Raw genomic sequence first — 18416 nt, forward strand, 5'->3', positions numbered from 1 at the left:
TGAGAGGCCCTTAGACAGCAAGGAGATCAAACCAGTCAATCCTGAAGGAAATTAACCCTGACTATTCATTGGAAGGACCGATGCTGAAGCTGAAGCTCCAATACTTTGGCCACCTGATGCAGAGTCGACTCACTGGAAAAGACCCTGATGCTGGGAAAGATTGGGGGCAGGAGGAGAAGGGGACGACAGAGATGAGATGGCTGGATGCCATCACCAACTCGATGGACATGAGATTAAGCAAGCTCCGGGAAATGGTGAAGGGCCCACAAGCCTGGTGTGCTGCAGTCCATGGGGCCGCAGAGTTGGACACGATTTAGTGACCAAACAACATAGTCGAGTCACAATGTTGTGTTTTATGTATATATTTTTCAAATAATTTCCATTACAGTTTAGCATAAGATATTGAATATAGTTCCCTCTGCTGTATAGTAGGACCTTGTGGCTTATTTTATATATAGTAGTGTGTGTATGTTAATCCCATACACCGAATGGATCCCTCTCCCACTTCCCCTTTGGTAACCATAAATTTGTTTCCTACGTCTGTGAATCTGCTTCTGTTTTGTAAATAAGTTCATTTGTACTATTTTTGTGGCTCCACATGTAAGTGATAGTCTGTAGTATTTGTCTTGGTCTGACTGACTTCACTTAGTGTGATAATCTCTAGGTTCATCCACATTGCTGCAAATGACATTATTTCATACTTTTTATGGCTGAGTGGTATTTCATTGTGTATATATGTACCACATCTTGTTTATCCATTCATCTGTTGTTGGACATCTAGGTTGCTTCCATCTTTTGGCTATTGTAAATAGTGCTGCGATGAGTATTGGGCTGTATGTATCTTTCTGAATTAGTCTTCTCCAGATATACGCCCACTAGTGGGATCGCTGGGTCATCAGTTTCTCTATTTCTAGTTTTTCTAAGGAACCTCCATACTGTTCTCCATAGTAACTGCACGGATTTATATTCCCACAGAAAAGTGTAGGGGAGTTCCCTTTTCTCCACACCCTCAGAAGGTATTCATAGAATGGAAGGGCATCAGGGAACTGGCACAAGAGCCCCCAGAAACAGCAGCCTCCAGCCCCAACCGAGTGTGCGAGTAAGTGCGTGTGAGCACCGGTGTCTGCCTGTCTGAGGATCTGTGTGTTCACACCTGTGCTAGGTGTACCAACACGTGTGCAAGCCACAGCAGTGAGACCAGTCCGGAGGTGGGCCAGCTATTGCCCCTCTGAGCCCCAGGAAGTAGAAGGACCCCCAGCCCCCACTGGCTCCAACACCCCCCTCCCCGAAAGGCTGTGTGACCTGGGGAGTCGGTGCCTTCTCCGGGCCTTGGCTCCTGCCTGTGAGATGGGAGTGAGGCTCCCTCCTGGGTCGGGACAGCTGAGAGGAGTGAGGGGTGAGGGGGCAGGTGCAACCCTGGAGGACAGACACGGGCACAGCAGATGCTGGCCTGGAGGGCACAGACGTCTCTAAGGACCCATGTTCTTCACTGCAGGTGGGGAGGCTGAGACCCAGACAAACCCAGCTTCCCAAACCAGGTGTGGCTGGAGCCGTTAGAAATTACTCTGTACTTCGGGAGCCTAATTATAGTTCTGACATGAGAGAGGCCTTCCTAACCACCAGGGCTGCTCAGCCTAGGGGGTGAGTTCTCTGTCACCAGACATGTTCAAGCAGAGGGTCAACAAATCTGTCAGAAAGCTGCAGAGGGGACTCTGGTCCTGAAAGGGGCTGGACTGGTGGCCCAGAGGTCTGTCCAGCCGGGCGTCTATTCAGACAAAGCCCCAAGGGCAGGACCTTTCTGCTCCTGGACAGGACCCCTGCCTTCTGGGAGCCACTGAGCACCCGGGGTCGTGGACAGAGACCTGGAGGCCGGCAGGGTGCTCACAGAAGGGTGCAGCTGTGGCTGCCCAAGGCCCAGGTGATCAGCTTCTGTTCGAAGTCAGAATAGGGTGGGTAGCGGATGTTGTTCAGCATCTCCAGGCCCGGGTGGGAGAGCAGGCAGGCACGGTGGTGGGAGAAGGTGTCGAAGGAGAACTTGCCGTGGTATCTTCCCATCCCACTTTGGCCTGCACGGGCACGGAAGTGAGGGTCTAAGGCGAGGCCCAGGAGCCCGCCACCACCACCAGCAGCCCACCACCCAGCAGGGAGCCCAGGGAAAGCCAGGCCACGTGAAGAGCCATTTTGCAGAGAGGGAAACTGAGGTCCTGAGAGGCCAGGGGGCTGGATCAAGGTTGAACCGTGAGTGAAGGCCAAACTGAGCCTTCCTGGGTCTGGCGCGCCCACCTGGGCTTCCCTGGGAGTTGGGGCTGGAGGGTGAAGAGGGCGGGGCTCACCGACTCCCGCGAATGGCAGGGAGGTGAGAGTCAGGAGGGCGGGGCTCACCGACTCCCCCGAATGGCAGGGAGGTGAGAGTCAGGAGGGCGGGGCTCACCGACTCCCCCGAATAGCAGGGAGGTGAGGGTCAGGACGGCGGGGCTCACCGACTCCCCCGAATGGCAGGGAGGTAAGAGTCAGGAAGGTGAAGCCCTGATTCCCTGCGAAGTTGCCGCTGCTGGTCCTGTCCAGCATCTGCTTCACTGCCTGGTGGGAGGCGGAGGCCAGGGTGAGGGGTGGAGCGGAGGCTCCGCATTCCACAGCGAGCAGAGGCGCCTCCCCGGTCTCCATCCTCTGCTGAGTAAGTGTCGCCCCTCTGAGTTCATAAAGAGGAGCCCGCGGTCCCGAGAAGTGCCTGTGAGGGTTAGCAGCCGCAGCAGACAGGCAGCCCGCCCGGCTCCGCCTGCAGGGTCTCACCTCTGCTCTACCCCATCCGCCTTCAGGGGCTCTGCACACCCATACAGAACTTTTGCACGGTTTAGGAAAAGAAGGATGTTTGGGGCAGGGCAGATAGAAAGGGCACCTCCTTGTCTGGGTGGAGGCTGCCCCGGCCAGGGCAGGCAGCTGGCCACCCACCCGTTGGTAGGTTCTTGGTGCTGCCCTCACCAAACCCACCCCTGTCTCAGCGGGACACCTGTATTCAGGGAGCCGTCGTCCAATGGCCTGGATTATAGTCACCCTGGAGTTGTCTGCTCCCTGACCCTTGTAAGTGGGCTGGGAAAAGGGAGGTGGCTAGTCTCACCCCTTTGGGCCCCTCTGTTGCCCCCACCTTCGTCCAGCCCCACCTGGCTGCTGTTGGAGAAGGCGTAGAGGGCCAGGGGCTTCTCCCGACGGTTGATGAAGTCGATGGCCTGGTCCAGGCTCCTCACGTTCACGATGGGCAAGATGGGCCCGAAGATCTCCTCCTGCATCACCGGCTCGGCCTCCTTCACGTCCACCAGCACTGTGGGGGCTGCCCGAGACAGGGGCCGGCTCAGCCCAGGGGCAGGGCCCTGTGGTAGGCGGGGCCTCTGGCGGGCGGGGCCTATGGTGGGCGGGCCCGCGGGCTGTCAGGGGCCAGGGACCTGGATGTCCCAGGGACGGTACTCTCCCCGCAGCCCCCGGGAAGTGACCACGAGGGGCTCCCCAGCCTGACCGGGGCCCGTGGGGCCCAGAGAACCAGCCTTGGTCTCACAGTCAGAAGGTGACCCTATCTTAGACCCCAGAGTCTGAGGCCCCAGGTCCCAGCCTGTTAGACCCTCGAGTGGTTCGGCTCAGGAGACCAGGGTTCTTTGTTCACAGAAGAGCGGACGCTCAGGACGGGCAGTGGGAGCTGAGAACCGGAATCGTGGGCACATAGCACCTGGCATTGTGTGGCCCCTGGAGCAACAGATCGTGGGGCTGAAGTTGGGAAGCTGAGCCTAGAACTCTGGGGTCTGAGCTTGGAGACCCAAATAATCCTAAAGGAAATCAGTCCTGAATATTCATTGGAAGGACTGATGCTGAAGATGAAACTCCAATTTATGGCCACCTGATGCGAAGAACTGACTCATTGGAAAACACCCTGATGTTGGGAAAGATTGAAGGTACAAGGGGATGACAGAGGATGAAATGGTTGGATAACGTCACCGACTCGATGGACATGAGTTTGAGCAAGCTCCGGGAGTTGGTGATGGACAGGGAGGCTTGGCATGCTGCAGTCCATGGGGTCGCAAAGAGTTGGTCACGACTGAGTGACTGAACTGAACTGAGCTTGGAGAACTTGGGCCAGAGTGTGGAGTCGTGGGGTCGTGGGCTTAGACCCCAGCAACAGGAAACACCAGTGTCACAAAGTCGTGGTACCAGGCTGGGCTGTAGCGGTGGGGTCGTGGGAGCCTCAGAGCCCAGACTCAGGGCCCAGCTGTGGCCCCCAGTGTGGAGGTGCCTTCCCTGGGGTGGGGGTGGGGGTGCGGCACAGTGGCAGGGAGGGCGGGGCTCACCGATGTAGAGATCGCTTTCATCACTCTGGCCGCCGATGACCACGCGGCCGCAGCTCAGCAGGCCCCGGAGCCGCTGGAAATGCTTCTGGCTGATGATGCGGCCCAGGTCCGGGGACCTCTGGGGGTCGTTGCCATAGAAACGGGTGATGGCGCTCTGCAGGGCGGGCACCAGCTGCGCCTGCATCTCGGGACTGCACAGGACATAGTCGGGGGCCACGCAGGTCTGGCCGGCGTTGAAACAGCGAAAGAAGGCCACCCGGTTGGCCACGGTCTGGGGGTCGCAGTTGTCGTCCACGTAGCAGGGGTTCTTGCCTCCCAGCTCCAGCGTGACGGGCGTCAGGTGCTTGGCGGCAGCAGCCATGACAATCTTGCCAACTCGAGGGCTCCCTGGGGACATGGTATTTGACTCACCTGCTCTTGGCCGGATGGTTCAGGCACCACCTTCCTGGCTCCATCCTGGCTCACCCACTGGGGTCTGTCCCCGCCCTGCAGCCCCAGGACCGCACCCTGCCAGGCCCACCTGCCCCAGATGATTGCCATCAGGGATGCTCCACACCGCTGGCCATCGCCTCCTCCCTGCCCCGCCTTCTCCAGCCTCTTCTCCAACATCCCTCTTTCCCCAGGACACCAGCCGGGGCCCCCCTCACCCGTGAAGAAGATGTAGTCGAACTTGTGCTCCAGCAGCCGCCCCGTCTCCTCGGGCCCGCCCAGCACCACGGCAAAGCAGCTCTGCAAGGGGGCGGGAGGGATGCACGGCTCAGGGGACCCTGCAGGATCTCCCACTGGTGGGAGCGGGGATGTGGGACACAGGCTCACCCTCACCTGGTCCAGGTATCGGGGCAGCACCTCGGCCAGGACCTTCATCGTGCTCTTGCTGATCTCCGAAGGTTTCAGCACCACGCAGTTACCTGTGGGGCGGGGCGGGGCAGGGAGAGGGCGGGGCCATGTGTAGCCACGCCCATCTCCATTCGGTCCTCCGGCCTAGTGCAGCTGAGAGAGGTGCCCTATTGGCCCCGAGGCCACACAGCCCCAAGGATGGTGGCCAGACAGGAAGCAGGCCTTCTCAGCCACCTGGTGCCAGCTCCCTGCTCCTTCCTGGCTCTGGGGGAGGCTGGGAAGACAGGCAGGGGGCGTGAGGGTGGAGGTGTCCTCTCACCTGCAGCGAGGGCGCCCACCAGGGGCCCCAGGCTCAGGTTCAGGGGGTAGTTCCAGGGAGACAGGATGAGCACCAGGCCAAAGGGCTCCTTCCGGATGAAGACCGAGTCCAGCTGCGTCATCTGGGGTGTGGGACGGACAGTGAGGCCTCGCTAAGGATCACCCCAAAGCCCACCTCTCATAGCCCTCGACCTGCCTGTGCAGTGGAGTCCCCTCAAGGAGACCGCGGTCCTGAGAAAGTCAGTGACTCCCCCAGGGCCTGGGCCGGGCCGCCCTGGAGTTGTCCCACCTGGCCAGAGGTCTCACCAGGTTCTTGGCCCCTGGCTCGTCCTTCATCCAGGTGTGCAGGTTCCTGAGAGCGAAGTCGACCTGGTTCTGGCAGAGGATGAGCTCCGAAACTTCCGAATGAAAGGCCGTCTGTGGTGGAGGTGAGATTCAGGGGTTAGGCCTGGGCGGGGTCGGGAGGGGAGCGCATCTAGTGCTGGAGGTCCCCAAGAGTCCTCAGGGTAGACACAGAGACAGTCTCCAGGGTGAGCACAGCCAGCCCCTGGGAACTGCAGTGAGGAGCATGAGTCCTGGGCTCTGCCGCTTTCTGGCTGTGGGACCTTGGGCAAGTGACTTAACTCTCACGTGCCTCACTTTCCCCATCTGTGACATGGGACAGCAGTCAGACCTGCCTCACAGGTTTACTGTTGACGTAGAGCAGCTAGCAGCCCAGGGAAGACTCTGCTGAACCACAGGACTGAGCTGGGGATGTAGCTGGCTCTAGCCCCCACCCCTGCCCTCCTCACCCACCCCTGCCCTCCTCCCCTCACCCCTGCCTGTCCTCACTCACCCCTGCCTGCTCTCACCCACCCCTGCCCTCCTCCCCTCACCCCTGCCCCACCCACCTTGTACAGGTCCTGAGCCAGTGCCTCCTGCAGAAGCTGCTTGTTCTCTTGCAGGAAGAGGCTCAGGCCCTTCAGCTGGGCGGCCCGGAACTTGGCCGGCCGCGTGCGCCCTGAGACGAAGGCCTCCCGCAGCCGCTGCAGGGTGTCTGCGAAGGGGTCCATCCTGCTGGGTGGGGGGCAACGTCGGTTGGGGTGCCCCCACCTCCACCACCCCTCCAAGGCCCCTACTCGCACCCACGTGGGCCCACGGACACCCTCACGCGGCCTCGAGGGGTTCTTTGCCTCAGAGACCACAGAACTTTGCAGTGGCAGAGGGGGAAACTGAGGTTGGGGTGTGCCGCAGGGCCCCGGAGCATGGGACTGTTCCCTGTGCCCTGGGGAGGTGGTCCTGGAACAGGGAGCAATGGGGTGGGCGGGGCATCCGTGGGAAGGCGCAGCTGACAGCCTGGAGCCTTGAGCCCATCTGGCCTTGATCTGACACCCAAGGGAACCCTGGCAGGGCTGGGAGGGGAGGGAGATGGGGCATGGGGTTGGGAAGAAGGAGCCCAGGAGGGCCTCTGAGGGGAAGTACCTGGACTTGGAGCAAGAAAGGGCTCTGAGCACCCCAACCAGGGCCCCAAAACCATACCATCGCCTGTGCCTCCAGATCTCTCTATCTGAGTGTCTCTCTGTCTGAGTGTCTCTCTGCCCATGTCTGTGTGTGTTTCTCTGTGTCTGTCTGTGTCTCTCTTTTCTTCTGTGTGCCGATGTGAGCCATCTACCCTCAGGGTCCAGCAGCATCTCACAGGCCTGAGCCCAGGACCTCTGCCTCAGCACTGACCATGGAGTGAGGCAGGTTTCAGCGTCCCCACTGGGCACCCTGCACCTCCCCCTCCTCCTCTCCCAGCCTCAGTCTCCTCATCTGGGGAGTGGGGACAGACTTCTTCGTGGGCGTGCACAGCACAGGCCTGGCCTGGAAACACCAGGGACATGGAAGTCCTGCTGGGTGGGAGGGGGAAGGCTGGCCATGTGGGTGAGGCCCCTCAGCAGGTGGGCAGCGGGAGTTCAGCTCTTAGGGGGAACCCAGGACCTGCCTGCTCCCACCTGTGGTTGGCAGGGCAGGTATCCTGGCCCTTTCTTGGGCTGGAAGGGGACCCGAGTTGTGCCCTCCCACAGCCAGGCCCGGGGTGGTCCTACCTAGACCCCTGTCCCTGCTCCAGATGGCAGAGGAACAGAGGGAGATCAGGAAGTCCCACTCAGGCCCAGGCTCGGAGCCAAGACGACCAGGGCCATTTCCTCCTGAGCGTGTCCCGGAGCAGCTGGGACTGCGGGGCCACCTCTGGCTACCCGCCCTGCCCACCCTCGGTCCAGGGTGGCCAGGAGCACTCTTAGGCCTTCAAGTTCCAGAGCTGCCCCAGAGGCGCCAGCATCACCCGCCCCACCCAGCTTTCCCTGATGGAGTTCCGGTGGCGCCTGGTCCCATCGGCCCAGCTCTGGCTTTGTCCGTGGCTCTCTAGAGCCTCTCTAGGGCTAAATACCTCCAGAATGAATCAGCCCAGGGACCACATCCTCAGGCCCACCCCACCATTGCCCAATCAAATGAGGAGGCAGATGGCTTGGTGGGGCTGAGGTCAGCCCTTGTTTAGGGGGGTTAGGGATAGCCCTAGGTTTAGCCCTCCTCATGGGGGCTACATAGCAGCTTCAGTCGTGGGTCCTGTGACTCCACAGTCCCTCCCCCACCGGCACCGAAGTGTGCTAGTTTTAACCACTGGATTCCCAGGGAAGTCCTGCCCTGTACTTTTTATTGACTTCTCAACATCTTTCAGTAGCTTCCAAATTTTCTACCATGAGAATGCAACACTCCCAAAATCAGAAATGAACAGTGAGTGTTGTTTTTACAAGGCACTGCCCCCTTTCCCTGTCCCAACCCCTCCAGCACTTCCTGAGCACAGCCCAGGTCACACCTGGCTGGCCCCTGTCTATCCACATTTTCCCTCGGCCTGGGGAGCCTCCACCCCCCAGGTGTCACTGGGGTCTGAGGTGGGGGCATGGAGCGGGGGTCAGGGCAGCACGACCTCCCTGCGCTGAGCCAGGCCCCAGGCGCACGGACCCCCAGCCCTGGGGGCCCCACGGGGTCGGGATCCCATTTGTCTTCCCCACTCCCCCACCCTGTGCTGCTGGCCCGACCCCACATACCCTGGTGTGGACTCCGACCCTGGATCCTTTGCCGAACCTGGGCGCTTTGTGCCTGACATTCTGCCTCCAGATGTGCGCTCTCACCCTGCCTCTGCCCGCTGCCTGTGCAGTCCCCCGGATGCCCTGTGCCCACGTCTGGCGGTGGAGAGGCACCTGAGTGACAAATCACCAAACTGAAGCTCCAGCTGGTCTGGCCTCCTGGTGATTCACACACAGCTGGCCCCCGGAACAGGTTTGGCAACTCCAGGTGACTCCAGTTGATGCTGTGATTTTTGGGAAGGACAGGCAGAAAGTCACCTGATTAAAAAAAAAAAAAAGAAAGTTACCTAATTAAGGAGCAAAAGATAAGGTTGCTAAGTCACTAAGAGTCCAACTCTTTGCGACCCTGTGGACTGCAACCCCTCAGGCTCTTTTGTCCTCCACTATCTCCTGGAGTTTGCTCAAACTCATGTCCATTGAGTTGGTGATGCCATCCAGCCATCTCATCCTCTGTCGTCCCCTTCTCCTCCTGCCCTCAATCTCTCCCAGCATCAGGGTCTTTTCCAATGAGTCAGCTCTTTGCATCAGGTGGCCAAAGTATTGGAGCTTCAGCATCAGTCCTTCCAGTGAATATTCAGGGTTGACTTCCTTTAGGATTGACTGGTTGAATCTCCTTGCAGTCCAAGGGACTCTCAAGAGTCTTCTCCAGCACCACAGTTTGAAAGCATTTCAAACTTTGTCAGTGGGACCCTGGCAGCCTCCTCCAGGACGCCCTCAGCCAGCAGAGCTCTTCGAGTCACCCAGGTCCCCGCACCAGACCCTCATGTCTGTGCCTTCATTCCCACCCCGAAGGGCTCCTTCATTTGCGCTCTCCTCATGTGCCCGACTGGTATCCTCGGGGCAGAGGAAAGGGCCCTGGCAGCTGCAGAGAGAGCGTGGATGGGCCAGGGGCCCCTGTGGCCACAGGGTGTCACATCTTGTTCCTTGTTCCTCTTATTCTCCTATTTACTGTGTGATCCTAGGCAAGTTACTTGGGCTTCCCTGCTGGCTCAGATGGTAAAGATTCCCCCTACAATGCGGGAGACCTGTGTTTGATCCTTGGGTGGGAAAGATCCCCTGGAGAAGGGCATGGCAACCCACTCCAATATTCTTGCCTGGAGAATTCCATGGACAGAGGAGCCTGGTGGGCTACAGTCATGGGGTTAGAAAGACAAAGTGAGTGAGTATACACACAGCACAGGCAAGTTGCTTAACCTCCCTGAGCCTCCCTGGGGCAACAACTGCAATTAGAGGATCTCATGATAAGATGAAAGAATAGATATAGATACCACGGCTCCTGACGCGAAATCAGTGCTCGTAAGTATTGGTTATTAACGTTTCCCCCAGTCTTTCCAGAGCACCTGCTAGGTCCTAGGAAGCAGGAGAATGCACTCAGGCCCCACTGCTAATCCGTCTTGTGTGATTTGCCCCTGTCTGCCCTTCACTCCCAAGCCTGTCCCAAGAGATCAAGACCACTCCATGGCCGAGGGCTATGGAGAGCAGGTCCAGGCACAGCGTGAGAACCAGCTTGCACCCCAGGCAGGCGTGTGAGGTGCTCCTTGGCTGTGATGGGAACCAGGCCAGTGGGAGCCACGCAAGACACCAGAAGGGAAGTCAGGGCTGGCAAGAAGAATCGAAGAGCCGGGGGGTGGGGTATGGTGGGGTGGGGGTACGGCCCGCCTCCTGGGAACCACCGGATTGTGCAATTCACCTCAAAGCTGTTAAAGCGAGACAAACCAAGGAATTCCCTGACGATTGGTGGCTAGGACTCCACGCTATCTGGCCAGGGGTGCGGGTTCAATCCCTGGCTGGGCAACTAAGTTCCCACAAGCCACACAGCCAAAAACAAGCAACAAAAAACTAAATGAACTAAACCACATTGAACTGAACCAACAAGAAGCCTGCATAGCCCACAAGCAAATGAAAGCATGTTCGGCCTCCACAGCAACTGAGAAATGCAAAGTGCAACAATGGCGAGATGCTCTGCAAATGCCTCGGATCAGTTTCCTGGGGCTGCACTGACCAACCACCACAGCAACGGCGGTGGGTGGAGACAGCAGGGTTACAATCTCCCAGTGCTGGAGGACGGAAGTTCGAAACCCATGTGTTGGTGGGGCTCCAGGGAAGGGGTGTCCTCCACTCCCGGGTCTAGCTTTTGCAACTGCTGGCCTTCCCCGGCTCTACACCTCCGTAGTTACGACAAACCAGAACGTCGCCAGACTCTGCCAAGTGTCCCTAGGGGAATGACATTGTCCCTAGTTCAGAGCCACCCCACTAAATGATTCTTGAAAACAGTTCTGTGACTTCCCTGGTGGTCCCGGGGTTAAGATCCGTGTGCAAGCAGGGGGCAGGTTCGATCCCTGGTCAGGGAACTAAGATTCCTGCATGCTGTGCGGCATGGCACAGAAAATATTAACTTTTTAAAAATGGTCAAAGAATGTAAAAAAATAGTTCTCAGGGGGAAGAAAGGCTTAAAAGAAATTCTGCTGCTCCAGGGAAGCAAAGAATCGGTGATGGTTGAGGGGTGGGGTGGGGTAGAGAGGGGGAAGTCTGGGGTTACACTGGGTGCTTACAGGAATGATCCCCCTGATGAGAATGTCACAGGGGGTGACCCATGTGGATGGGGGGTGGGGTCTTGCAGAGTTTGGGTGGGGGGCAGTGTAGTTCCTGTGTTTTCCAGGAAGTGACTACCAGCTAGGGGAGGGGAAGGAGGGACTGGATGTGACAAACCTCAGGACAGAGCAGCAGACTCCAGACAACGATCTTCCAGTGAGACCTCCCAGACTTCTGTCTGAGTGGTGTCTCCCCGAACTCATATCTGTGTGCATGCGTGCTCAGTCGCGTCCAAGTCTGTGTGACCCCCATGGACTGTAGCTCGCCAGGCTCCTCTGTCCATGGGATTCTCCAGGCAAGAATATTGGAGTGGGTTGCCATGCCCTCCTCCAGGGGATCTTCCTGACCCTGAGATTGAACTCACATCTGCTGCATTGGCAGGTGGGTTTCTTTGCCACTGAGTCACCTGGGAAGCCCTTAGGCAGGAAGGGGAGAGGGCCGAGTGGCTGGGTGCCCTGTGCAAAGGGTCCTCCTTGGGGAGGAAAGAAATAGCAGTGCCCAGGACTCCAGGACTCCAGGGCTCCAGTCTCAGTAGGACTCAACAGGTTAATTTGGGGACCCTCAAACTTGCCCTGGGGACCTGAAGATGCCAGGGTCCTGCTCTGGGCTTCTGCCCCGGCAGGTGTGGGATGGGCCCTGGCATCAGCACCTTGACTAGTTTCCAAATGATTGCGAATTTCAGATGGATTTCGAAAGTGGCACTGGGTTCCCTGGAGGGAACAAATGGTACCTCCCTGGTCATTCCTGGGAAAAGCTACCCAGTAAGTTTTGTGACAGATCCTGGGCCCCTGGCAGCCTCCCTTCTGGCTTTTCTGCAGGGAAGCTCCCCAGCTGAGAACCAACCCTGTCCAGAATGCCCAGAGTCTCAGTCTCCCCATCCACAGAATGGGGAGAGAGCAGCCAACGGTGACACCCATCTCACGAGGTCACTGGAAGGTCATTATGGGAGCGGGTTGGATGCTTCCAGAAACTTCAAAGCACTGCGGGCAGTGAGAGGCCTGAGGGGTGGGGGCAGGCGAGGTGTGGCAGGGAGCAGAGGCGGGGCCAGAGGCGCCTGCCTGCCCTTCACGTCACGGTGGAAGGGACAGCTGGGGGCTATGGTCCCAGGGCGGGCTTGAATCATAGTTTGCGAAAACTGTTCGAGAACCTTGACCCAGAGAAATGCGTGGTCTTGAGAGCTCAAGCTCTTAACCACGCTAAACTTCAGGATATGGAGAACTCTAGCATCTGGGGTGCAAACGGTCTTCTTTTTTTCTTTATACCTTATGTAATATGTCTAGCATACAGAAAATACACAGGATAACACACGACCATTCACACACACACACCACCCAGCCTCATCAGATCGTAACGTTTGCTGTGTGTTTATAACTTTGTGAGCAGCGGCATCCTCTACTGTCATTGAACGTTTCATAGAGTTGGTGGCTCAGATGGTAAAGAATCTGCCTGCAATGCGGGGGACACTGGTTCAATCCCCGGTCTGGGAAGATCCCACACGCTGTGGAGCAGCTAAACCCACGAGCCACAACTACTGAAGCCTAGAGTGTGCCTAGAGTGTGCCTAGAGCCATGTGCTGCAGCACGAGAGGCCACCGCAAAAAGAAGCCCGAGCACCACAAAAAACAGTAGCCCCTGCTTGCCACAGCTTAGGAAAGCCTTCTCACAGCAATGAAGACCTAGTGCAGCCTAAATAAATTTTTTTTAAAAAGTAATACAATTTGTATTTGCTGATGATATGATTGTATATATAAACAAATTCCAAAGAAGGTGAATTCCCTGGTGATCCAGTGATTAGGGCTCCACTCTCTCACTGCCAAGAGCCTGGGTTTGATCCCTGGTCAGGGAACTAAAATCCCACAACCCATGTGGTATGGTTAAAAAAAAAAAAAAAAAAAAAAACCCAAAGAACACACACACACATACTACTAGAGCTAATAAACATTTGGCAAAGTTACAGGATATAAAATCAACACTCAAAAATCAGCTGTGTTTCTATACACTAGCAGTGAACAATCTGAAAAGGAAATTTAAAAAACAATTCTGTTTACAATATCATCCAAAAGAATAAAATACCTAGGAATAAATTTAACCAAGGAAGGGGAAATTTTTTTACACTGAACTGCAAAACACTGCAGAAAGAAATTAAAGAATATATAAATGAGTGGAAAGATAGCCCATGTTCATGGATTGGAAAACTTAATATTTTTAAAAATATAATTTTAACTTTACTTTTTTCCAGAGGGAAGTTTTTCTTTGGTCATTAAGGATTTAGCTCCCCACTTGGTATTTGGCAAAGGTCATAGGGCCTGGAAAATCCCATGGAAGGAGGAGCCTGGTAGGCTGCAGTCCATGGGGTCGCTAAGAGTCGGACTCGACTGAGTAATTTCACTTTCACTTTTCACTTTCATGCATTGGAGAAGGAAATGGCAACCCTCTCCAGTGTTCTAGCCTGGAGAATCCCAGGGATGGGGGAGCCTGGTGGGCTGCCGTCTATGGGGTCGCACAGAGTCGGACACCACTGAAGTGACTTAGCAGCATCGGGCGGCACCCCCCATTCTAAATTGGGGTGGGGGTGTTCAGTCCTTCCAGGCTTCACGAGAAGGGTTCCTAACTACTTTGCTATGAATGGTACAACTCACACAGTATTGTAGTTTCACATACAGCTTGGGAGGCACACAGGTATTGAAGACATTTGCTTCAGAAATGTCCTTGATGGCCGCAGCCTCTGTTGTGTTTTGAATGATGAACTTCTTAATGGCCTTGTCCTTGAGCACACACTGGGCACAGCTGGCGCCATGGGTATGCTGCACGTGTCCACAGCCCTTTTTGGCACGACTATTGTTCTTATTTTTTTCTTGGTCACCTTGGAAGTGAAGGCCTGAGAGATGAAAAACGGAATAATGTTTAATATGGCAATGCTCCTCAAAGTGATCTATGATACAATGTAATCTCTATTAAAACTCTAATGTTTTGTATAAATGGAAAAGCCCATCTTCATATGTAATTGTATATTCCAACTCTCATTTTTTAAATAGCCAAAAATGTATGTAAAAAGAAAAACAAAGTTGGAGGCCTTACATTTCCTGATGTGTGAACTTATTACAAACTATAGTAATCAAAGACATTTTGCTTAAGGACTGACAGATAGACCAATAACATAGCATTGAGAGTCTAGAAACAAACCCAAATATCAACGGCCAGTTGATTTCTAACAAGGATGCCAAGATCATCCAGTATGGAAAGAAAGAAGGCAAGAGGACTGGAATGGGCTTCCATTCCCTCTTCCAGGGAATCTTCCCCATCCCAGGATCAAGCCTGGGTCTCCTGCATTGCAGGAAGATTCTTTATCAACTGAGCCACTAGGGAAGCTATGGAAAGAATAGCCTCTTCAACAAATGGTGTGTGGACACCAGGCTAACCACATACCAAATAAGTTGAATACCTACTTCAGTCCATATTCAAAACTTAACTCAGGGTGTTATACAACCCAGTATAGGAGCTAAAACAAATAAAACTCTTAGAAAAAGTAGGAGTGAATCTTCACGTCCTTGGATTTCACGATGGATTCTTAAATATGACACCAAAAAGCATGAACAACAAAAGAGCAAATAGATAAATCGGGGTTTACAGAAATCTACAACTTTCATGCATCAAAGGCATTATTAAGAAAGTAAAAAGACAACCTCAGACTGTGAGAAAACATTTGCAATATAATCTGGTAAGGGTTATGTATCTAGAATATATAAAGAAGTCTCACAACTCAGCAACAAGAAGCAAAAAACCCAATTTAAATATGAGCAAAGTACCTGAATAGCAAAGTACCTATCTCCAAAGAAGATAGACAAACGATCAAAAAGCACATGAAAAGATGTCCAGTCTCACTGACCATTATGGAATTTCAAGTCAAAACCACAATAAGGTACCACTTTATATCCACTAGGGTAGCTATAATGAAATGACAACTCCAAAAAACCCATAAAACCAGAAAATAACAAGTCTTGGTAAGAGTGTGCAGACATTAGAATTTCCGTACACTGCTGGTGAGACTGTCAGATGACGCCTCTGCTTTGGAAATGAGTTTGGCAGTTACTCAAAAAGTTTAGCATAGGTACCACATGGCTGGAGAAGGCAATGGCACCCCACTCCAGTACTCTTGCCTGGAAAATCCCATGGACGGAGGAGCCTGGTAGGCTGCAGTCCATGGGGTCGCTAAGAGTCAGACATGACTGAGCGACTTCACTTTCACTTTTCACTTTCATGCATTGGAGGAGGAAATGGCAACCCACTCCTGTTCTTGCCTGGAGAATCCCAGGGATGGTGGGGCCTGGTGAGCTGCTGTCTATGGGGTCACACAGAGTCGGACACGACCGAAGTGACTTAGCCGCAGCAGCAGCAGGTGTAAATACTTCCCCAAATTGAAAACAGGTGTTCAAACAAATATTTGTTCATGAATGTTCACAGAAGGATTATTCACAACAGCCAAAATGTGGAGACAACCCAAATGTCCATCAGTAGATGAATGGATAAACGGATAGGGTATATCCATACAGTGGAATATTATTCCACCTTAGAAAGGAATGTGAACCTAAAACAACTCTAACAAATAGTCTATTTTTTAAAAAATGAAGTTCCTTATACATGTGCTACAATATGGATGGAACTTGAAAACATTAGGTTAAGTGGAAAAAGAGAAACCGACATCAAAGGGAACACGTTGAATGATTTGTTTTACATGAAATGTCTAGAAGAGGCAAATCCATAGAGACAAGAAGCAGACTGGTGGCTGCCAAGGTCTGGGGGCAGGAAAAATGGGGAATGATTGCTTTGTGGATACAGGTACATGTTTCATCTTGTGGTGATGAAAAAGCTTTGAAACTAGAGAGAGAGAGGTATTGATTACATAATATGCCAAGTGCAGAAAATGCCACTGAACTTTAACATGGTGAGTTTTGTGTTATTCGAATTTCACTTCCACAAAAGTAAAGGTTATTATTCCACCTGCTCATGCTCTTTTTGGTTCTTCTCTTGTTTACTCTGATAAAGCCAGCTGCCTATGGAAAGGCCCACACGGCAGAAACTGTAGGCAGCCTCCGTCAATAGCCAGTGAGGAGCTGAGACCCTCAACCTAACCGCCTTCAAGGAACCACAGCCAGCCAATGGCCAGGGGAGGGAGCTTGGAAGTGGGTCCTTTCCCATCAGAGCCCTGAGATGACTGAAATCTGGCCGATGCCTTGGCTGTAGTCTTATAATCTCAGTACAGGATAGCTGCCACAGGCATTCCTGCTCAAAGAGCAAGAAAAAGGGAGGCACAGTGGGCCGGGCTGGTCCAAAGCAGTTCTGAAATCCAGCCAGGAACACGTGGGAAGTTCTTTGACCGGATTCCAAGGTTTGGAAAGAATGCTGCAAGGCTCACGGCTCTGATCTCTGGGTCCTGGTCATCTGAGTCTTTCCTTTCTCATAAAAGCGAGCATGTGTTTGCAGCCGAGTGGTTTCCTCAGTCTGCTTCCTGCCGGTAGAATCCGACGGACTGGGAGGGGGCATTCTGATGGCCTTTTTTGTTTTTGCATTGTCTGTGTCCTTTCAGTCCAAGCTGGCGAACTTTGTCATAAACCTTGTGGGAATTCTGTGACTCTCGCTGAAGTTCAGTGCGTGTGATGAAAGGTGCCCCTACAGGTCTTTCTGAAGTAAGTCCTACTCTGTGGTTGGACAGCATCACGGATTAAATGGACATGCGTATGAGCAAACTCCGGGAGATTATGAAGGACAGGGGAGCCTGGCGTGCTGCAGTCCATGGGGTCGCAGAGGGTCAGACAGGGCTGAGCCACTGAACAACAACAAATCGTGAGCTCCAGCTGAGCTCCCCAGGTAACCTGTGCCCACAGGCCCTCAGTCACAGGTAGTGATCCCCAGAACCCAGGTGTGATATTTTATTGACGACACTTTCCACATAAATGTCCAAATGGCTTTTTTTTTTTTTTTTCGGTTGTGCCACATGGCTTGTGGAATCTTAGTTCCCCGACCAGGGATTGAACCCAGGCCCTCAGCAGTGAAAACTTGGTGTCCTAACCGCTGGGCCGCCGAGGAAATTCCCTGCACTTATGTCTTGGGCCAGGAAAGTGGGCCACAGAAGCCTCCTTGCTACAGTAAAGATGACATCTCTAGTGTGAAGTCAGACCTGGGTCTTCTGGCGTAGTCTCAACCCCTCCCCACCTCCACCCTTAGCCTGGGTCCCTTCCCAGGACCGTGATGCTCTGGGAGGCCATTCTTGTTTCAGAGTCATTACCAGTTTGGGGTCCCCTAAACAACAGCAACCCACTCCAATATGCTTGCCTGGCGAATCCCATGGACAGAGGAACCTGGTGGGCCACAGACCACGGGGTTGCAAAGAGTCGAACATGACTGAGCGATAACACAGGATAAGAGTAAACAAGACGGCTTCACTGAGAGCAGCAGTTCCACCCCTCCTGGGCCCTCCCTGAGCAGCACGGGCCTCTCAGCCAGCCGAAGTGGGCGCTACCATCAGCACCAGAGCAGGACCCTGACCAGCCAGGACCACAGCCACACTGCTCCTGATCCCAGAGCTGTGCTGCTGGGTTTGCCAACTGTAAAAACAAAACCACGACGTGTATTGCCTCATGACCAGTAACATGTAACACAAAGGGATTCAGCCTGTGCCAAATCGTCCAGCTTCAACAACTCTCATAAGATCCCGCCTTCTCATAAAAAAAAGGCTCATCTCTTGAACAAGATACTCGGGAGAATGTCCACATTTGCAAACTTGCATTTAGATTGACCCTCTGCAATGCAGGAGACCCTGCTTCAATTCCTGAGTTGGGAAGATCTGCTGGAGAAGGGATAGGCTCCCCACTCCAGTATTCTTGGGCTTCCCTGAGGCCTCAGCTGATAAAGAATCCGCCCACAATGTGGGAGACCTGGGTTCGATCCCTGGGTTGGGAAGATCCCCTGGAGAAGGGAAGGACTATGCCAGTAGTCTGGCTTGGAGAATTCCATGGACTGTATAGTCCATGGGTCCCAAAGAATTGGACATGACTGAGCGACTTTCACTTTTCTGAATATAAACTCTAAAACCCTCTAAATAGCAACCTTTACTTTTGTATCCTGCCAATGTAGATCTACCTCAGTTGCAGAATTTATCAAATTTTATTTTTTGGCCATGCCATATGGGATGCCATGGCATGTAGGATCTTAGTTCCCCGACTAGAGATTGAACCTAC

The 18416-nt window shown here is 54.1% G+C and overlaps 1 protein-coding gene across 2 annotated transcripts; it reads right to left on the reverse strand.

Moving 5' to 3' along the window:
* Positions 1 to 346: 346 nt before the first annotated feature.
* Positions 347 to 8790, reverse strand: LOC133241547 (aldehyde dehydrogenase family 3 member B1-like). 2 transcript variants are annotated; one of them, XM_061407197.1, is made up of 10 exons: positions 8552 to 8790; positions 6377 to 6539; positions 5793 to 5903; positions 5488 to 5608; positions 5154 to 5239; positions 4979 to 5060; positions 4332 to 4718; positions 3159 to 3325; positions 2481 to 2580; positions 347 to 2066 (listed from the first exon to the last, which is right to left on the reverse strand). In XM_061407197.1, exons 1-10 carry the CDS (start codon positions 8608 to 8610, stop codon positions 1882 to 1884), a joined length of 1461 nt encoding a protein of 486 aa, XP_061263181.1. In that variant the 5' UTR covers positions 8611 to 8790; the 3' UTR covers positions 347 to 1881. The 2 variants fall into 2 exon arrangements, with proteins under 2 accessions (XP_061263181.1, XP_061263180.1); XM_061407196.1 differs by having other exon boundaries at positions 6377 to 6542; positions 8552 to 8785.
* Between the last annotated feature and the right edge of the window lie 9626 nt (positions 8791 to 18416).

This window comes from Bos javanicus, chromosome 29, assembly GCF_032452875.1.
Source record: "Bos javanicus breed banteng chromosome 29, ARS-OSU_banteng_1.0, whole genome shotgun sequence".
NCBI lineage: Eukaryota > Metazoa > Chordata > Mammalia > Artiodactyla > Bovidae > Bos > Bos javanicus.